This window comes from Thalassophryne amazonica, chromosome 3 (assembly GCF_902500255.1).
Source record: "Thalassophryne amazonica chromosome 3, fThaAma1.1, whole genome shotgun sequence".
Taxonomy (NCBI): Eukaryota; Metazoa; Chordata; class Actinopteri; order Batrachoidiformes; family Batrachoididae; genus Thalassophryne; species Thalassophryne amazonica.
The window spans coordinates 16,752,145-16,766,216 of NC_047105.1; the positions used below are offsets into that span (position 1 = coordinate 16,752,145).

At 40.0% G+C, this 14,072-nt stretch overlaps 1 protein-coding gene across 1 annotated transcript in view; it reads left to right on the forward strand.

The window, feature by feature from the left end:
- rnf207a (ring finger protein 207a) overlaps nt 1-14,072 on the forward strand; it is an 88,978-nt gene that overhangs the window by 59,016 nt on the left and 15,890 nt on the right. Inside the window, 1 exon segment of the mRNA XM_034165881.1 lies at nt 10,392-10,569. Coding sequence (XP_034021772.1) covers nt 10,392-10,569 — 178 coding nt within the window.

Below are 14,072 nucleotides of genomic sequence, written 5' to 3' on the forward strand. Positions count from 1 at the left end.
ACACTACTGGGGGCGGTGTTTAGCTAAACATAGCGGAGATTGTTTTGCTGTCGGATGACAATTTGAAGGAGCTAATTGACACGCTATTATTCTAACACCACACACACACACACACACACACACACACACACACCACACACACACACACACACAGCACACACACACACACACCACACACACACACAAAAAAAAACAAAACACAAATGTTAGCCATCTGGAGGCATGAAGAGCTGTTAGGATGAAAAGCTGGACAGATTTCTGATGCGATTTTCGCTGGACTGAGGAACTACACAAAGTCTTTTTTTTTGGACATACACAAAGTCAGTCAGTGGACGGCATCACAGACTACATCGTCGGCAATTTCGGACTCCAATTTAAAGTTCGTATCGGATTGTTAGCATCAGTGGAACAACAAATGTAAGTCCCCTTTCCGTTGTTATAATGAATAAAATATCAAATGACAAGGATCTATATTAGCTGTTATATAAAACAAATAATAAATGTTTTTTCATTCTTTCAACGGAACGAATATTTAATTCAGTGAACGATGGAATGTACCATTCAGTGAGTCACACTGAATGGTACATTCCATCTTTCACCTCATGAAATATTCGTACCATTGGACTTTTTCATTAGTTGTATATTATTTTACAGGGGTCACATAGTTGTAGCTTGTTCAGATTCCTGAAGTAAGTTCCTTCAGCTCCTCCCTTTTTTTCCTCACTTGGGATCACCAGAGTAGATCAAAGATGAACCTACATCTTGATTTGGCACAAGTTTTACACCGGGTGCCCTTCCTGATGCAACTCCATAATGCATAGAGAACAAAAAGTTGAGCACCGCGCTCACAGAGCACAAACCTCCGCCAACACCTAGTTTCCAATTCCACAAAATTTTACTTTGAAAAAAATTTTCAAGGTCAAAGTCCTGTTAGAAGTGACTTTTCATAAGCAACATTAGATGTGATCAAGTTAGGAGGATGTATTTAGTTCATGGACTTGAACTGAAGTTTTTTTGTAGTGTTGTCGGGTGTTTTTTTTTTTTTTTTTTATTTTTGGTTTCTGAATTCTTTTTCAGATCATTTTCACAGAACATTGGTTGTCTCTGCTATACACAAATTGTCGTTGCTTTTTGGCATTTGACTGATACCTGGAAGAAAAACAGGCATAAATTGGAACCTCCATCCAATTTTGTGTTGTATTTAAATACATAACAGAAAAAATTTACAATCTGGATCAGATCTGGATCAATTTTGTCAGGTGATAGTGAGTGCCAGTCTGCACCTCACTTTCAAACATGAGAGTGATTGGAGCACATTTGATTAAGATATAATGCAAAATCTATATATTATGCTAATTAGCGACCAAACACGTGAATGAGTGTGAGTGTTACTGAAGTGGCCATTTGCAGTTGAAAACAATGACACGTTTGCACACAAAGTGTTCAGCTCTTAGTATCCTATTATCCATGTGATAGACTGTGTAACTCCACCCCCCACCCCCCAACGTACCCAGTATGGCAAAATAAAATAAATAGTAAATAATAAATAATATGTTGATTTTCATGTAGTATTGAGTCAGCTTATCAGGCTGCTCTGTGGGATGTCCTGAGTATTCACAAGTTCCCCAATAAATTGCTGACTTCACAGTCATCCTATCCATGGGTACTGTGAGCGCTGTGTGGAGTGGAGGCGGAGTCTCTGACTTCTTCCAATGAATTCTGGGTGTGGCTCCTGCTCTGTTCAATGCTTCACAGACTGGATGTTGTGGGGACACAGTGCCTCAAGACTTGATTGGCTTTGTCAATGAATAAGGGTTTGCTGACCTTTACTTTTCAGATGATACTGTGATCTTTGTGGATTTAACAGACACCCTGATTGCAGCACTTGAAAAGATGAGTTAGAAGCCAGAATGTCTGGGTTTATGATGATCCTGGATCAAGACAAGATATATACTTTCATTAACTTCTGGACTCAGCCACCATAAGTTTATGTGTTCAGTGAAAGTGTCAAACTCAATGAGGGATTTTTCTATTTCTATTCATGTCTCTGGGTCCTCCGCCTTTGAGATGGTGAGAGACATCTGGGAAAAGCTTATGGGAGTTATAAGGTCGATGAACACAGGATTTGGCAATGCCAGTACTGTTTAAGGTGAATAAAGGTTCAAGTCTTTAGGCTCCCCGGTGCTTCCAGTCTTACGGCTGTGACATCTGGATTGTAACCAGTGACCAAGTGTGGCATCTGGAAATTTTTTGGTACTCCATGTCTGAAGAGAATCCTTGAGTACCACTGGAATGACTTTGGCCAAATCCCAGTACTCTTCCTTTGCCCACCACTTCATCCTTTTGTGCAAATGAATGGGTGATCATTACTTCAGGTGGAATCCTTGTAAAAATTGCAAGGGAACATTAGCGATGAGATTATGGGCATGTGGCTGTTAGGCAGATGTATAAATTTGACCCAAAATGCAGACACAGATGCTGAGCTTTTAGCAAAAAAGATGAAGAAATTTATTTTTCAAAAGTGCAGAGTTCAGGGGTGATCCAGCGTTGGTTCCAAGCGAGGTGGTGGTGGTGAGCAAAATTGTCCTGAAGGTCAGCAGGTCTGACGGCTCAGCGTGGGCAAAACAGGTGGCAAGGCTGGATGCAGCAGGCTGTGAAAACACAGGCAACTGAGCTAAATCCAGTCTATAAACTACAGCCAGAACTAGATCCAAGTATCAAACTGGTGAGGAGTGAATGAATGAGCTGGCCTTTTAACTGCACTGGAGTAGATGATTGATTGCAGGTGCGAGTGGCAAGCAGGTCAGCCATGCCCAGCTCAAGACTCACAAGACAAACAGACATGCAGGGGGGGGGAAGAACAGCAGAGGATACAAACAGAAAAAGGTAAAATCCCAACAGTGGCACACTTCACTGAGCATGAACCAGCATTCAGTTGCCTCAGTGCTGAGAAGCTCAGCAACTGCAAAAGTTCAAGAGGACATCTGTGAACCATGTAGACGACATGGTTTACATTCCGAAGATGGGGATGGATTAGTTGTCTGTCTTGGTTTGTTTCATGTAGCAATAACACATGCTCACAGAACTGGGCTCAGCTGACTCATTACAAAAAGCAAATGATATTTTAAATTGTGTTTTGTAGATTCCAAGAGCCAAAAGAACATCACGATGATCGCACAGAGACAATGCTGAAAATATGAAGACGCAAAACTAACTAAAAAATCAAGACAGGTATTAAAGCTTCACAGTATTTGTTTCCTTGACGTAAAGCCTCATGTTAATCAAAATTTGAAGCTGCACAATTACATGTACATCACCATCAGCAATGAAAACTGGTAGGTTGTGCAGCTACTTCTGTGATTTGTGCAAGAATGAAAGAAAAAGTCCTTTTGATGACTCATTATATACAATGACTGGAAGAAAAAATGAGTCCAAGCCCACTGGACTGGATTGAATAAAATAAAAATACTTTGATTGTATTTTAAGAAGGGGACCCTTCCTGTGACAGACTTTACACTGAAAAAAGTGAAACACAGTGCACTTCATTCAAAGTACTTATTTACATTGGTCTAATGGAAAATTGTGGTTTCCAGTTTAAATCTGCTGGAATCACTTTACAGAATCATAATATACATTGTGAGAAACTAAAAAAATTAGCTGTAACAAATTACATCAATTTTTTTAAGTTGATCCAAAGTATAATTTTTTTTCAGTGTACAGTAATGCATAAATCAGCAGAGTTTTGAAGGTTTCTTTTGAAATCTAATAGGTTAGGGTTAGTTACCCTGTTAAAATGTAGTAAGCAACATAATTATTTTATTTTGCTTCATCAGAGAAATGAAAAATTACTTGTGATTACTTTTCAAAGAAATGTTTTAAAGTGGACAGTAAAGCAGAAAAATATTAAAAACAGAAATTTAAGCTTGGCAGCGTAGATCTCGCAATGATTACTGTCAAACTGCCAAAGTACTCCAAAGTCTAATCGCCTCTTGATATATAATCTATCCAAGTAATATTCATACCAAGTTTGAAGGAAATCCATATGCTGTTTTTCTATTATCTTGTTCACAGATACACACAAATACACCATTGAAAAGAATACCATGCAATTGCCGCTTTGCCAATGTGCAGGGTAACAGTTGTTACGAAACTGACTGATTTGTGTGGAATAAAAGTTTCCAGATTTGTTGAAAGTTCCTAAATCCGGTCAAAAAGTCACTAAATGTAGTGGTAAAGTTTCTAAATTTGCAACACGACAGAGGTTCCTGAGCACACAGGAAGTGGCTGTGCAAATTCAACATACTGTAAATAACAGTCAGATTTATATCAGTGGTTTTTGGTGACCAGTATTATTAAAAAATATGTCATTCCTCCGTAGCAAATATTGAAAGCAACAGTCAGTGCATCTGGAAAGTATTCACAGTGCTTCACTTTTTCCATGTTTTGTTATGTTACAGCCTTATTCCAAAATGGAGTAAATTCATTTTTTTCCTCAAAATTCAACACACAACACTCCATCATGACAATGTGAAAAAAGGTTTTTTTTTTTGTTGTTTGTTTGTTTTTGGATTTTTTCAAATTTATTAAAAGTTTTAAAAATAATGTCCATAAGTATTCACAACCTTTGCCACGAAGCTCAGAATTGAGCTCAGGTGAATCATGTTTCTGCTGATCATCCTTGAGATGTTTCTGCATTTTAACTGGAGTCCACCTGGGGAAAATTTAGGTGATTGCACATGATTTGGAAAAGCACACACCTGTCTGCATATAAGGTCCCATAGTTGACAGTGCATGTCAGAGCACAAACCAAGCATGAAGTTAAAGGAATTGTCTGTAGACCTTCAACACAGGATTGTCTCAAGGCACAAATCTGGGGAAGGGTACAGAAACATTTCTGCTGCTTTGAAGGTCCCAATGAGCACAGTGACTTCCATCATCTGTTCAGATCCACCAGGACCCTTCCTAGAGCTGGCCTCCTGTCTAAACTGAGCGATCTGGAGAGAAGGGCCTTACTGATGGAGGTGACCAAGAACTTGATGGTCACTCTGTTCGAGCTCCAGCATTCCTCTGTGGAGAGAGGAGAACCTTCCAGAAGGACAATCATCTTTGCAGCAATCCACCAATCAGACCTGTATGGTAGAGTGGCCAGACAGAAGCCACTCTTTAGTAAAAGGCACATGGCTGCCCACTTGGAGTTTGCCAAAAGACACCTGAAGGACTCTCAGAGCAGAAACAAAATTCACTGTCTGATGAGACAAACATTGAAATCTTTGGCGTGAATGCCACACAGTAAAAATTTGACATTGGTGATTTTGCTGTGTAGGCATTATGTTTGGAGGAAACCAGGCACCATCCCTACAGTGAAGCAAGATGATAGCAGCATCATGCTGTGGGGTGTTGTCAGCAGCAGGAACTGGGAGACTAGTCAGGATTGAGGGAAAGATTAATGAAGAGATGTACAGAGACATCCTGGATGAAAACCTGCTCCAGATCGCTGTCGATCTCAGAGTGGAGTGATGAGTCATCTTTCAGCAGGACAATGACCCTAAGCACACAGCCAAGATATCAAAGGGGTGGCTTCAGGACAACTCTGAATGTCCTTGAGTGGCCCAGCCAGAGCCCAGACCGGAATCTGATTGAACATCTCTGGAGAGATCTGAAAATGGCTGTGCACCGACGCTCCCCATCCAACCTGATGGAGCTTGAGAGGTGCTGCAAAGAGGAATGGGCAAAACTGCCCAAAGATAGATGCACCAAGCTTGTGGCATCATATTCAAGAAGACTTGAGGCTGTAATTGCTGCCAGAGGAGCATCAACAAAGTATGTAGCAAAAGGTGTGAATACTTATGTACACGTAATTTTTTAGGTTTTTCTTTTAAATAAATTTGCAAAAAAAAAACTTTTTTCATGTTGTCATTATGGGGTGTTGTGAGTAGAATTTTGAGGGAAAATGACTTTACTCCATTTTGGAATAAGAATGTAACATAACAAAATGTGTAAAAACTGAAGCACTATGAATACTTTCTGGATGCATGAATAAATATTTTACACAGTTTTTTTTTTGTCATTATATCTAAATGTAATCCTTTTGTAATCACCCATATTTTAACTAGTAAATAATTACTTTTTTCCTCAGTAACATTTATTTTGTGATAGTGTGACCCTGGCATGTCTGCACAGTGACCTGTATTTACCTAAATGTTCTACGCTCTTCCTCCGCCCCCTTCACCATGATTACAATTAGTTTGTTACTTTTGCATTAAACAAATAGGTAAATATTGTTTTGTGGGTTTGGAGTTTTTAATGTGTAACATCTTTCATTTTCTCTGACAGTGACAAACAGATATCTACTGAACACCAGGACACACAGAAGAGCAGCCACTCACTGATCCTGGAGTCGGATAAATGCCAACGTATGAATTCTCACAGCACAAATGTCCTTATATTAATTTTGAAAATATATATTTTGTGCTGATAACTGTGGGAGGCTACAGCTTGGCTCCATCATTTTTCTGTTTCATTCTTCCCTTAAGCTCACAGCAGAAGGCGAAAATTGGCTTTTCCTTAGCGTATGGTCGCTCAGAACACTGCCCATAGTGGGGCCCATTTCTGAGTGTCATTTTGCCTGATACGTGCTCCGATGCCCACGACACAGCCGCTAACGCGCGGGAGGAAACGTGTGCAGAGCTTGGAGGATGACCAACTGGCTGGGTCTGTTTTTAATCGTAGATTCACACAAGTGAAGGAAAATCAAATCTTAAAGCCTTTTACATTTGTTTTCCCGATGCTACTTCTTTCGTGATGAGAGCGTTTAATTGGCTGTGTTGGGACGCCATCTGGATGCTGAGAGGACACCGAGAGGGTTGCATTCGTACTTATACCACTGCAACATTGCTTTGGGGCACTCAACAAAAATATAAACGCAACACTTTTGGTTTTGCTCCCATTTTGTATGAGATGAACTCAAAGATCTAAAACTTTTTCCACATACAAAATATCACCATTTCACTCAAATATTGTTCACAAACCAGTCTAAATCTGTGATAGTGAGCACTTCTCCTGTGCTGAGATAATCCATCCCACCTCACAGGTGTGCCATATCAAGATGCTGATTAGACACCATGATTAGTGCACAGGTGTGCCTTAGACTGCCCACAATAAAAGGCCACTCTGAAAGGTGCAGTTTTGTCACACAGCACAATGCCACAGATGTCGCAAGATTTGAGGGAGCATGCAATTGGCATGCTGACAGCAGGAATGTCAACCAGAGCTGTTGCTCGTGTACTGAATGTTCACTTCTCTACCATAAGCCGTCTCCAAAGGCGTTTCAGAGAATTTGGCAGTACATCCAGCCAGCCCCACAACCGCAGACCACGTGTAACCACACCAGCCCAGGACCTCCACATCCAGCATGTTCACCTCCAAGATCGTCTGAGACCAGCCACTCGGACAGCTGCTGAAAGAATCGGTTTGCATAACCAAAGAATTTCTGCACAAACTGTCAGAAACCGTCTCAGGGAAGCTCATCTGCATGGTCGTCGTCCTCATCGGGGTCTTGACCTGACTCCAGTTCGTCGTCGTAACCGACTTGAGTGGGCAAATGCTCACATTCACTGGCGTTTGGCACGTTGGAGAGGTGTTCTCTTCACGGATGAATCCCGGTTCACACTGTTCAGGGCAGATGGCAGACAGCGTGTGTGGCGTCGTGTGGATGAGCGGTTTTCTGATGTCAATGTTGTGGATCGAGTGGCCCATGGTGGCGGTGGGGTTATGGTATGGGCAGGCGTCTGTTATGGACGAAGTACACAGGTGCATTTTATTGATGGCATTTTGAATGCACAAAGATACCGTGACGAGATCTTGAGGCCCATTGTTGTGCCATACATCCAAGAACATCATCTCATGTTGCAGCAGGATAATGCACGGCCCCATGTTGCAAGGATCTGTACACAATTCTTGGAAGCTGAAAATGTCCCAGTTCTTGCATGGCCGGCATACTCACCGGACATGTCACCCATTGAGCATGTTTGGGATGCTCTGGACCGGCGTATACAACAGCGTGTACCAGTTCCTGCCAATATCCAGCAACTTCGCACAGCCATTGAAGAGGAGTGGACCAACATTCCACAGGCCACAATTGACAACCTGATCAATCAATCAATCAATCAACTTTTTTCTTATATAGCGCCAAATCACAACAAACAGTTGCCCCAAGGCGCTCAACTCTATGCGAAGGAGATGTGTTGCACTGCATGAGGCAAATGGTGGTCACACCAGATACTGACTGGTATCCCCCCCAATAAAACAAAATTGCACCTTTCAGAGTGGCCTTTTATTGTGAACAGTCTAAGGCACACCTGTGCACTAATCATGGTGTCTAATCAGCATCTTGATATAGCACACCTGTGAGGTGGGATGGATTATCTCAGCAATGGAGAAGTGCTCACTATCACAGATTTAGACTGGTTTGTGAACAATATTTGAGGGAAATGGTGATATTGTGTATGTGGAAAAGTTTAGATCTTTGAGTTCATCTCATACAAAATGGGAGCAAAACCAAAAGTGTTGCGTTTATATTTTTGTTGAGTATAAAAACACTAATTCATTGATTTACTCCACCAAGGCCGATAGTCCCCTCTTCAAAGGTACATGTTTCTAGCACAACTGTATATGTTACATTACAGTCAATGACTTAAGATCACCTCCACAAAAAGAGCACAGCAGGTAGATCTGTGGGATGGGACTTAGATTGTCTCTATGTATAGACCAGGGGTCAGTTCCAGGTTTATTTTTCAGGCTACCTGCCTTTATCATTGGATAATACACTTCTTCTGTATTGTCCCAGTGCACCCAGTTCTAAAAGGCTACTGGCGGAGTCATAGATTTTCATCCACTTCACATTACAGTATCTGGTGAAAGGCTCTGGCACCAATGGGCCTTGGGACCTTGGATTTGCGTCTTGTTTCCACAAAAAGGTGTTTAGCTCTACATATTCACAGAAAATTCACTACAAATACCCCGGAATGTTTAGACATAGTTTTTCTTGAGTTTTCTGCACAAGTACCTTTAATAAATAAAACACCAAGCGTTCAGTCACCAGACCATATACACAGTAAATTTTGCAGAGTAAAATATACTCTGCCAGGATAACATTTGGTCCCCGTCCAAACAGAGTTAAATATACTCTATCTCAGTGCTATAAATCAAATATATTATCGGGTAAAATCAACTTTGTCATGCTGTAAATGACTCTTATTGGAGTTGAAAACGTGATTTGACAAGACAGTAGAGCTGATTTCACTCTATAATACAGTGTATTTAACTCTATTTGGACTGGGACCAAATGTTGTCCTGGTAGAGTATATTTTACTCTGCAAAATTTACTGTGTGTAGTCACTGTGAAGAGCATCTTTTTTAGTTTGCAATTGTTATGTCTGCCAAGGAAGTAATAAAATCATCGGCATTTCTTTCTTTGTGTCTGTCTGTTAGCAAGATTACGTCAAAACTACTCCACAGATTTTGATGGAATTTTCACTATAGATAGATATTAGGCCATGGAAGACTCCATTAAATTTTGGAGGTGATCCGATCTGGATTCTGGATCAAAATTTCACTTTATATAGGCGTTTAAGGATTACATCAAAACTACTCCATGGATTCTCACCAAATTTTCACCAGAGATAGATATCAGGCCATGGAAGACTCTATTGAATTTTTGGAAGTGATCTGGATTCAGATTCTGGATCAGAATTTCAATTTGTACTCGTCACTTTGTTGGATTTTGAGGATTATGTCAAAACTACTTAGTGGATTTTCGCCAAATTTTTTACCACACATTGGTGTTAGACCTAGGGAGACTCTGTTGAATTTTGGAGGTGATGTGGATCAGGATTTTACTTTGTAGACTTTTAAGGATTACATCAAAACTACGTCACAGATACAACATCACAAGACCAGGAAGGCACTGTTTTGTTTCAGCTTGTGAATTAAATATTAGATTGCAACATCTTGATCAGTCAGACCATTGTCAGACATATCTTTTATTTTGAGTCCTAGTCAACCCTTGGCGGATGTCAGAAATCTCAGATTGCTCTTGTTACGTGATGTTTTGCTTCTGGGAAGTTGTAACTGCTTTATGACAGTCTTACGGCTGATTCAATAATTTATCAATTCTAACAGCTGAATTAAGCATGAAAATTCCTGACAAAAATCTTGCAACTTGACATTTTGAACAGTGCATGGAGCAAATCTTTGGAAAAAACTACATGAGGCTGGATCGATAGCTTGATCCTTTGTTCTGTTAAGAGTTGAAGAACCGTGTTATTAAATGTTAGAGTCACAAGTGAGAGAAGGAAAACAGCCCTGTTTTCTATGTGATCTCATGTCCTCAGGCTTCAGTCCCCTCTGTCCGGGTCTTGCCGTTCCCCGTCCCTGAGCGACATGCCCCTGGGCTCGGTGCTGGGCCGGAGACCCACTTCTCAGCGTAACATCTGTACCAAGGTACTGCTGGCTGAGGGCAGGGAAACACCCTTCACTGAGCACTGCCGCAACTATGAGAACAACTACAGGGTGAGTATCAACACGGCATTTTCCTTATTTGAGTGTATATTTGTTTATACATATTCACAATGATGTTTGAAACAAATTGTGCAAATCATGAATTTATCCAATCTGACTGAAAAAAATGAGAAGCAGCAAAGAATCCCAAAGATTAGGGTTTGCATATTTCAGAGTGTTATTAATCTGTCACCACAGAACTACATTTTTCAGACAAAATAATATAATTAGAGTGACAGGTGAAGAATGTGGCTAATATAAATTGTGGTGTTAGGTGTTAGTTTTGGGGGTGAAAATTTACAGGGTGATTCCATAATTTATTCCTCAGAATTGAGTGAGTCCATATTTTTTTCCTCTGCTTGTTCTAAAAAAGTAACCGTTACTGACTGCCACAATCTTTTTTTCTTGATTTCTTATAGTGTTTCTTAAAGTCAGAAAGTTGCCTTTTGAAATGACTTTAGTTTTGTGTCATGTCTGTGATCTGCTTTTTTTCTACAAAATTAAACAACTGAATGAACATCCTCCGAGGCCGGTGATTCCATAATTTTTGCCAGGGGTTTTAATATATATATATATATATATATATATATATATATATATATATATCAATCTATTCGAATCCCTGTTATTATTGATGTTGATTTTGACACATGTTGTTTGTTTATCAACAGCATATCTTAAAAAAGGATTTTAATGAAATTTGATGGACAGTTAGTCTTCGAGATAAAAGAGTTGAGTAGATTTTGAAGTCGATGTGCATCCGAGATAATCTGTGTACAAGCCATTCCACATTGCTTCAACAGTTCTGGCATCTGTCTTGCAAAATGGAATAAATAAAGTAATTTTCCACACTATGACAGTTTTTCACTTAGGAAAAAGGCTAAATTTGTCAGGTTAAAAAAGAGAGAGGTATTACATTGAATGCTGCAAAATGACAAATTTAAACTGCTTTGAGGATCTGGGGTCTAGTCTTATCATCTGGTTGAAGGATCGTCCCATCCGGAAGCTTTTTGGATGACAACTGCTGAGGACTATAATTAGACTTTTTTTCTTTTCTTGTTTTGTATCTTTGGAAATTCTTTGTTGGTACTTTGTTTATTTGATCTCTATTATTGTTAGAATGGCCTAAACAGTGGGTCACCCCTGTGAAATCTGGTCTGCTTGAGGTTTCTTCCTCAAAAATATGCCTGAGGGAGTTTTCCCTTCGGTACTGTCTCACTGGCTGCGACTTTGAGGTTAGTTGGAGATGCCAGTTTCACGACAAAACTGTTCAAAGATTATCGGAATGAACAAAGGTTTTAAAACTCTTTCTGTATCAACAGATCCTCCGTAAGGCTGAAAGCATCTTGGAACTGTAACTACAAGTGTGTAACTTTGCAAAAACAATGTCGGACTCTGTAGTTTTCTCTGGCCCCTCCCCAATCGGACCGGGAGTGACATGTCTCCTTGAATTGCTGGCTGTCTGAGTGGTGTCCAAAAAAATGAGGTGGGCTTCATAGATAATTGGCAAAGCTTCTGGGGAAAACCTGGTCTTGTTAGGAGAGACGGCATCCATCCACTTTGGATGGAGCAGCTCTCATTTCTAGAAATCTGGCCAATTTTCTTAAATCCTCCAACCGTGACTATCCAGGGTTGGGACCAGGAAGCAGAGTTGTAGTCTTACACACCTCTGCAGCTTCTCTCCCCGCCATCCCCTCATTACCCCATCCCCGTAGAGACGGTGCCTGCTCCCAGACTGCCAATAACCAGCAAAAATCTATTTAAGCATAAAAATTCAAAAGAAAAAATAATATAGCACCTTCAACTGCACCACAGACTAAAACAGTTAAATGTGGTCTATTAAACATTAGGTCTCTCTCTTCTAAGTCCCTGTTGGTAATGATATAATAATTGATCAACATATTGATTTATTCTGCCTTACAGAAACCTGGTTACAGCAGGATGAATATGTTAGTTAAATGAGTCAACACCCCCGAGTCACACTAACTGTCAGAATGCTCGTAGCACGGGGCCGGGGCGGTGGATTAGCAGCAATCTTCCATTCCAGCTTATTAATTAATCAAAAACCCAGACAGAGCTTTAATTCATTTGAAAGCTTGTCTCTTAGTCTTGTCCATCCAAATTGGAAGTCCCAAAAACCAGTTTTATTTGTTATTATCTATCGTCCACCTTGTCGTTACTGTGAGTTTCTCTGTGAATTTTCAGACCTTTTGTCTGACTTAGTGCTTTAGCTCAGATAAGATAATTATAGTGGGCGATTTTAACATCCACACAGATGCTGAGAATGACAGCCTCAACACTGCATTTAATCTATTATTAGACTCTATCGGCTTTGCTCAAAAAGTAAATGAGTCCACCCACCACTTTAATCATATTTTAGATCTTGTTCTGACTTATGGTATGGAAATAGAAGACTTACAGTATTCCCTGAAAACTCCCTTCTGTCTGATCATTTCTTAATTAACATTTACATTTACTCTGATGGACTACCCAGCAGTGGGGATAAGTTTCATTACACTAGAAGTCTTTCAGAAAGCGCTGTAACTAGGTTTAAGGATATGATTCCTTCTTATGTTCTCTAATGCCATATACCAACACAGTGCAGAGTAGCTACCTAAACTCTGTAAGGGAGATAGAGTATCTCGTCAATAGTTTTACATCCTCATTGAAGACAACTTTGGATGCTGTAGCTCCTCTGAAAAAGAGAGCTTTAAATCAGAAGTGTCTGACTCCGTGGTATAACTCACAAACTCGTAGCTTAAGCAGATAACCGTAGTTGGAGAGGAAATGGCGTCTCACTAATTAGAAGATCTTCACTTAGCCTGGAAAAAGAGTCTGTTGCTCTATAAAAAAGCCCTCCGTAAAGCTAGGACATCTTTCTACTCATCACTAATTGAAGAAAATAAGAACAACCCCAGGTTTCTTTCAGCACTGTAGCCAGGCTGACAAAGAGTCAGAGCTCTATTGAGCTGAGTATTCCATTAACTTTAACTAGTAATGACTTCATGACTTTCTTTGCTAACAAAATTTTAACTATTAGAGAAAAAATTACTCATAACCATCCAAAGACGTATCGTTATCTTTGGCTGCTTTCAGTGATGCCGGTATTGGTTAGACTCTTTCTCTCCGATTGTTCTGTCTGAGTTATTTTCATAGTTACTTCATCCAACCATCAACATGTTTATTAGACCCCATTCCTACCAGGCTGCTCAAGGAAGCCCTACCATTATTTAATGCTTCAATCTTAAATATGATCATCTATCTTTGTTAGTTGGCTATGTACCACAGGCTTTTAAGGTGGCAGTAATTAAACCATTACTTAAAAAGCCATCACTTGACCCAGCTATCTTAGCTAATTATAGGCCAATCTCCAACCTTCCTTTTCTCTCAAAAATTCTTGAAAGGGTAGTTGTAAAACAGCTAACTGATCATCTGCAGAGGAATGGTCTATTTGAAGAGTTTCAGTCAGGTTTTAGAATTCATCATAGTACAGAAACAGCATTAGTGAAGGTTAC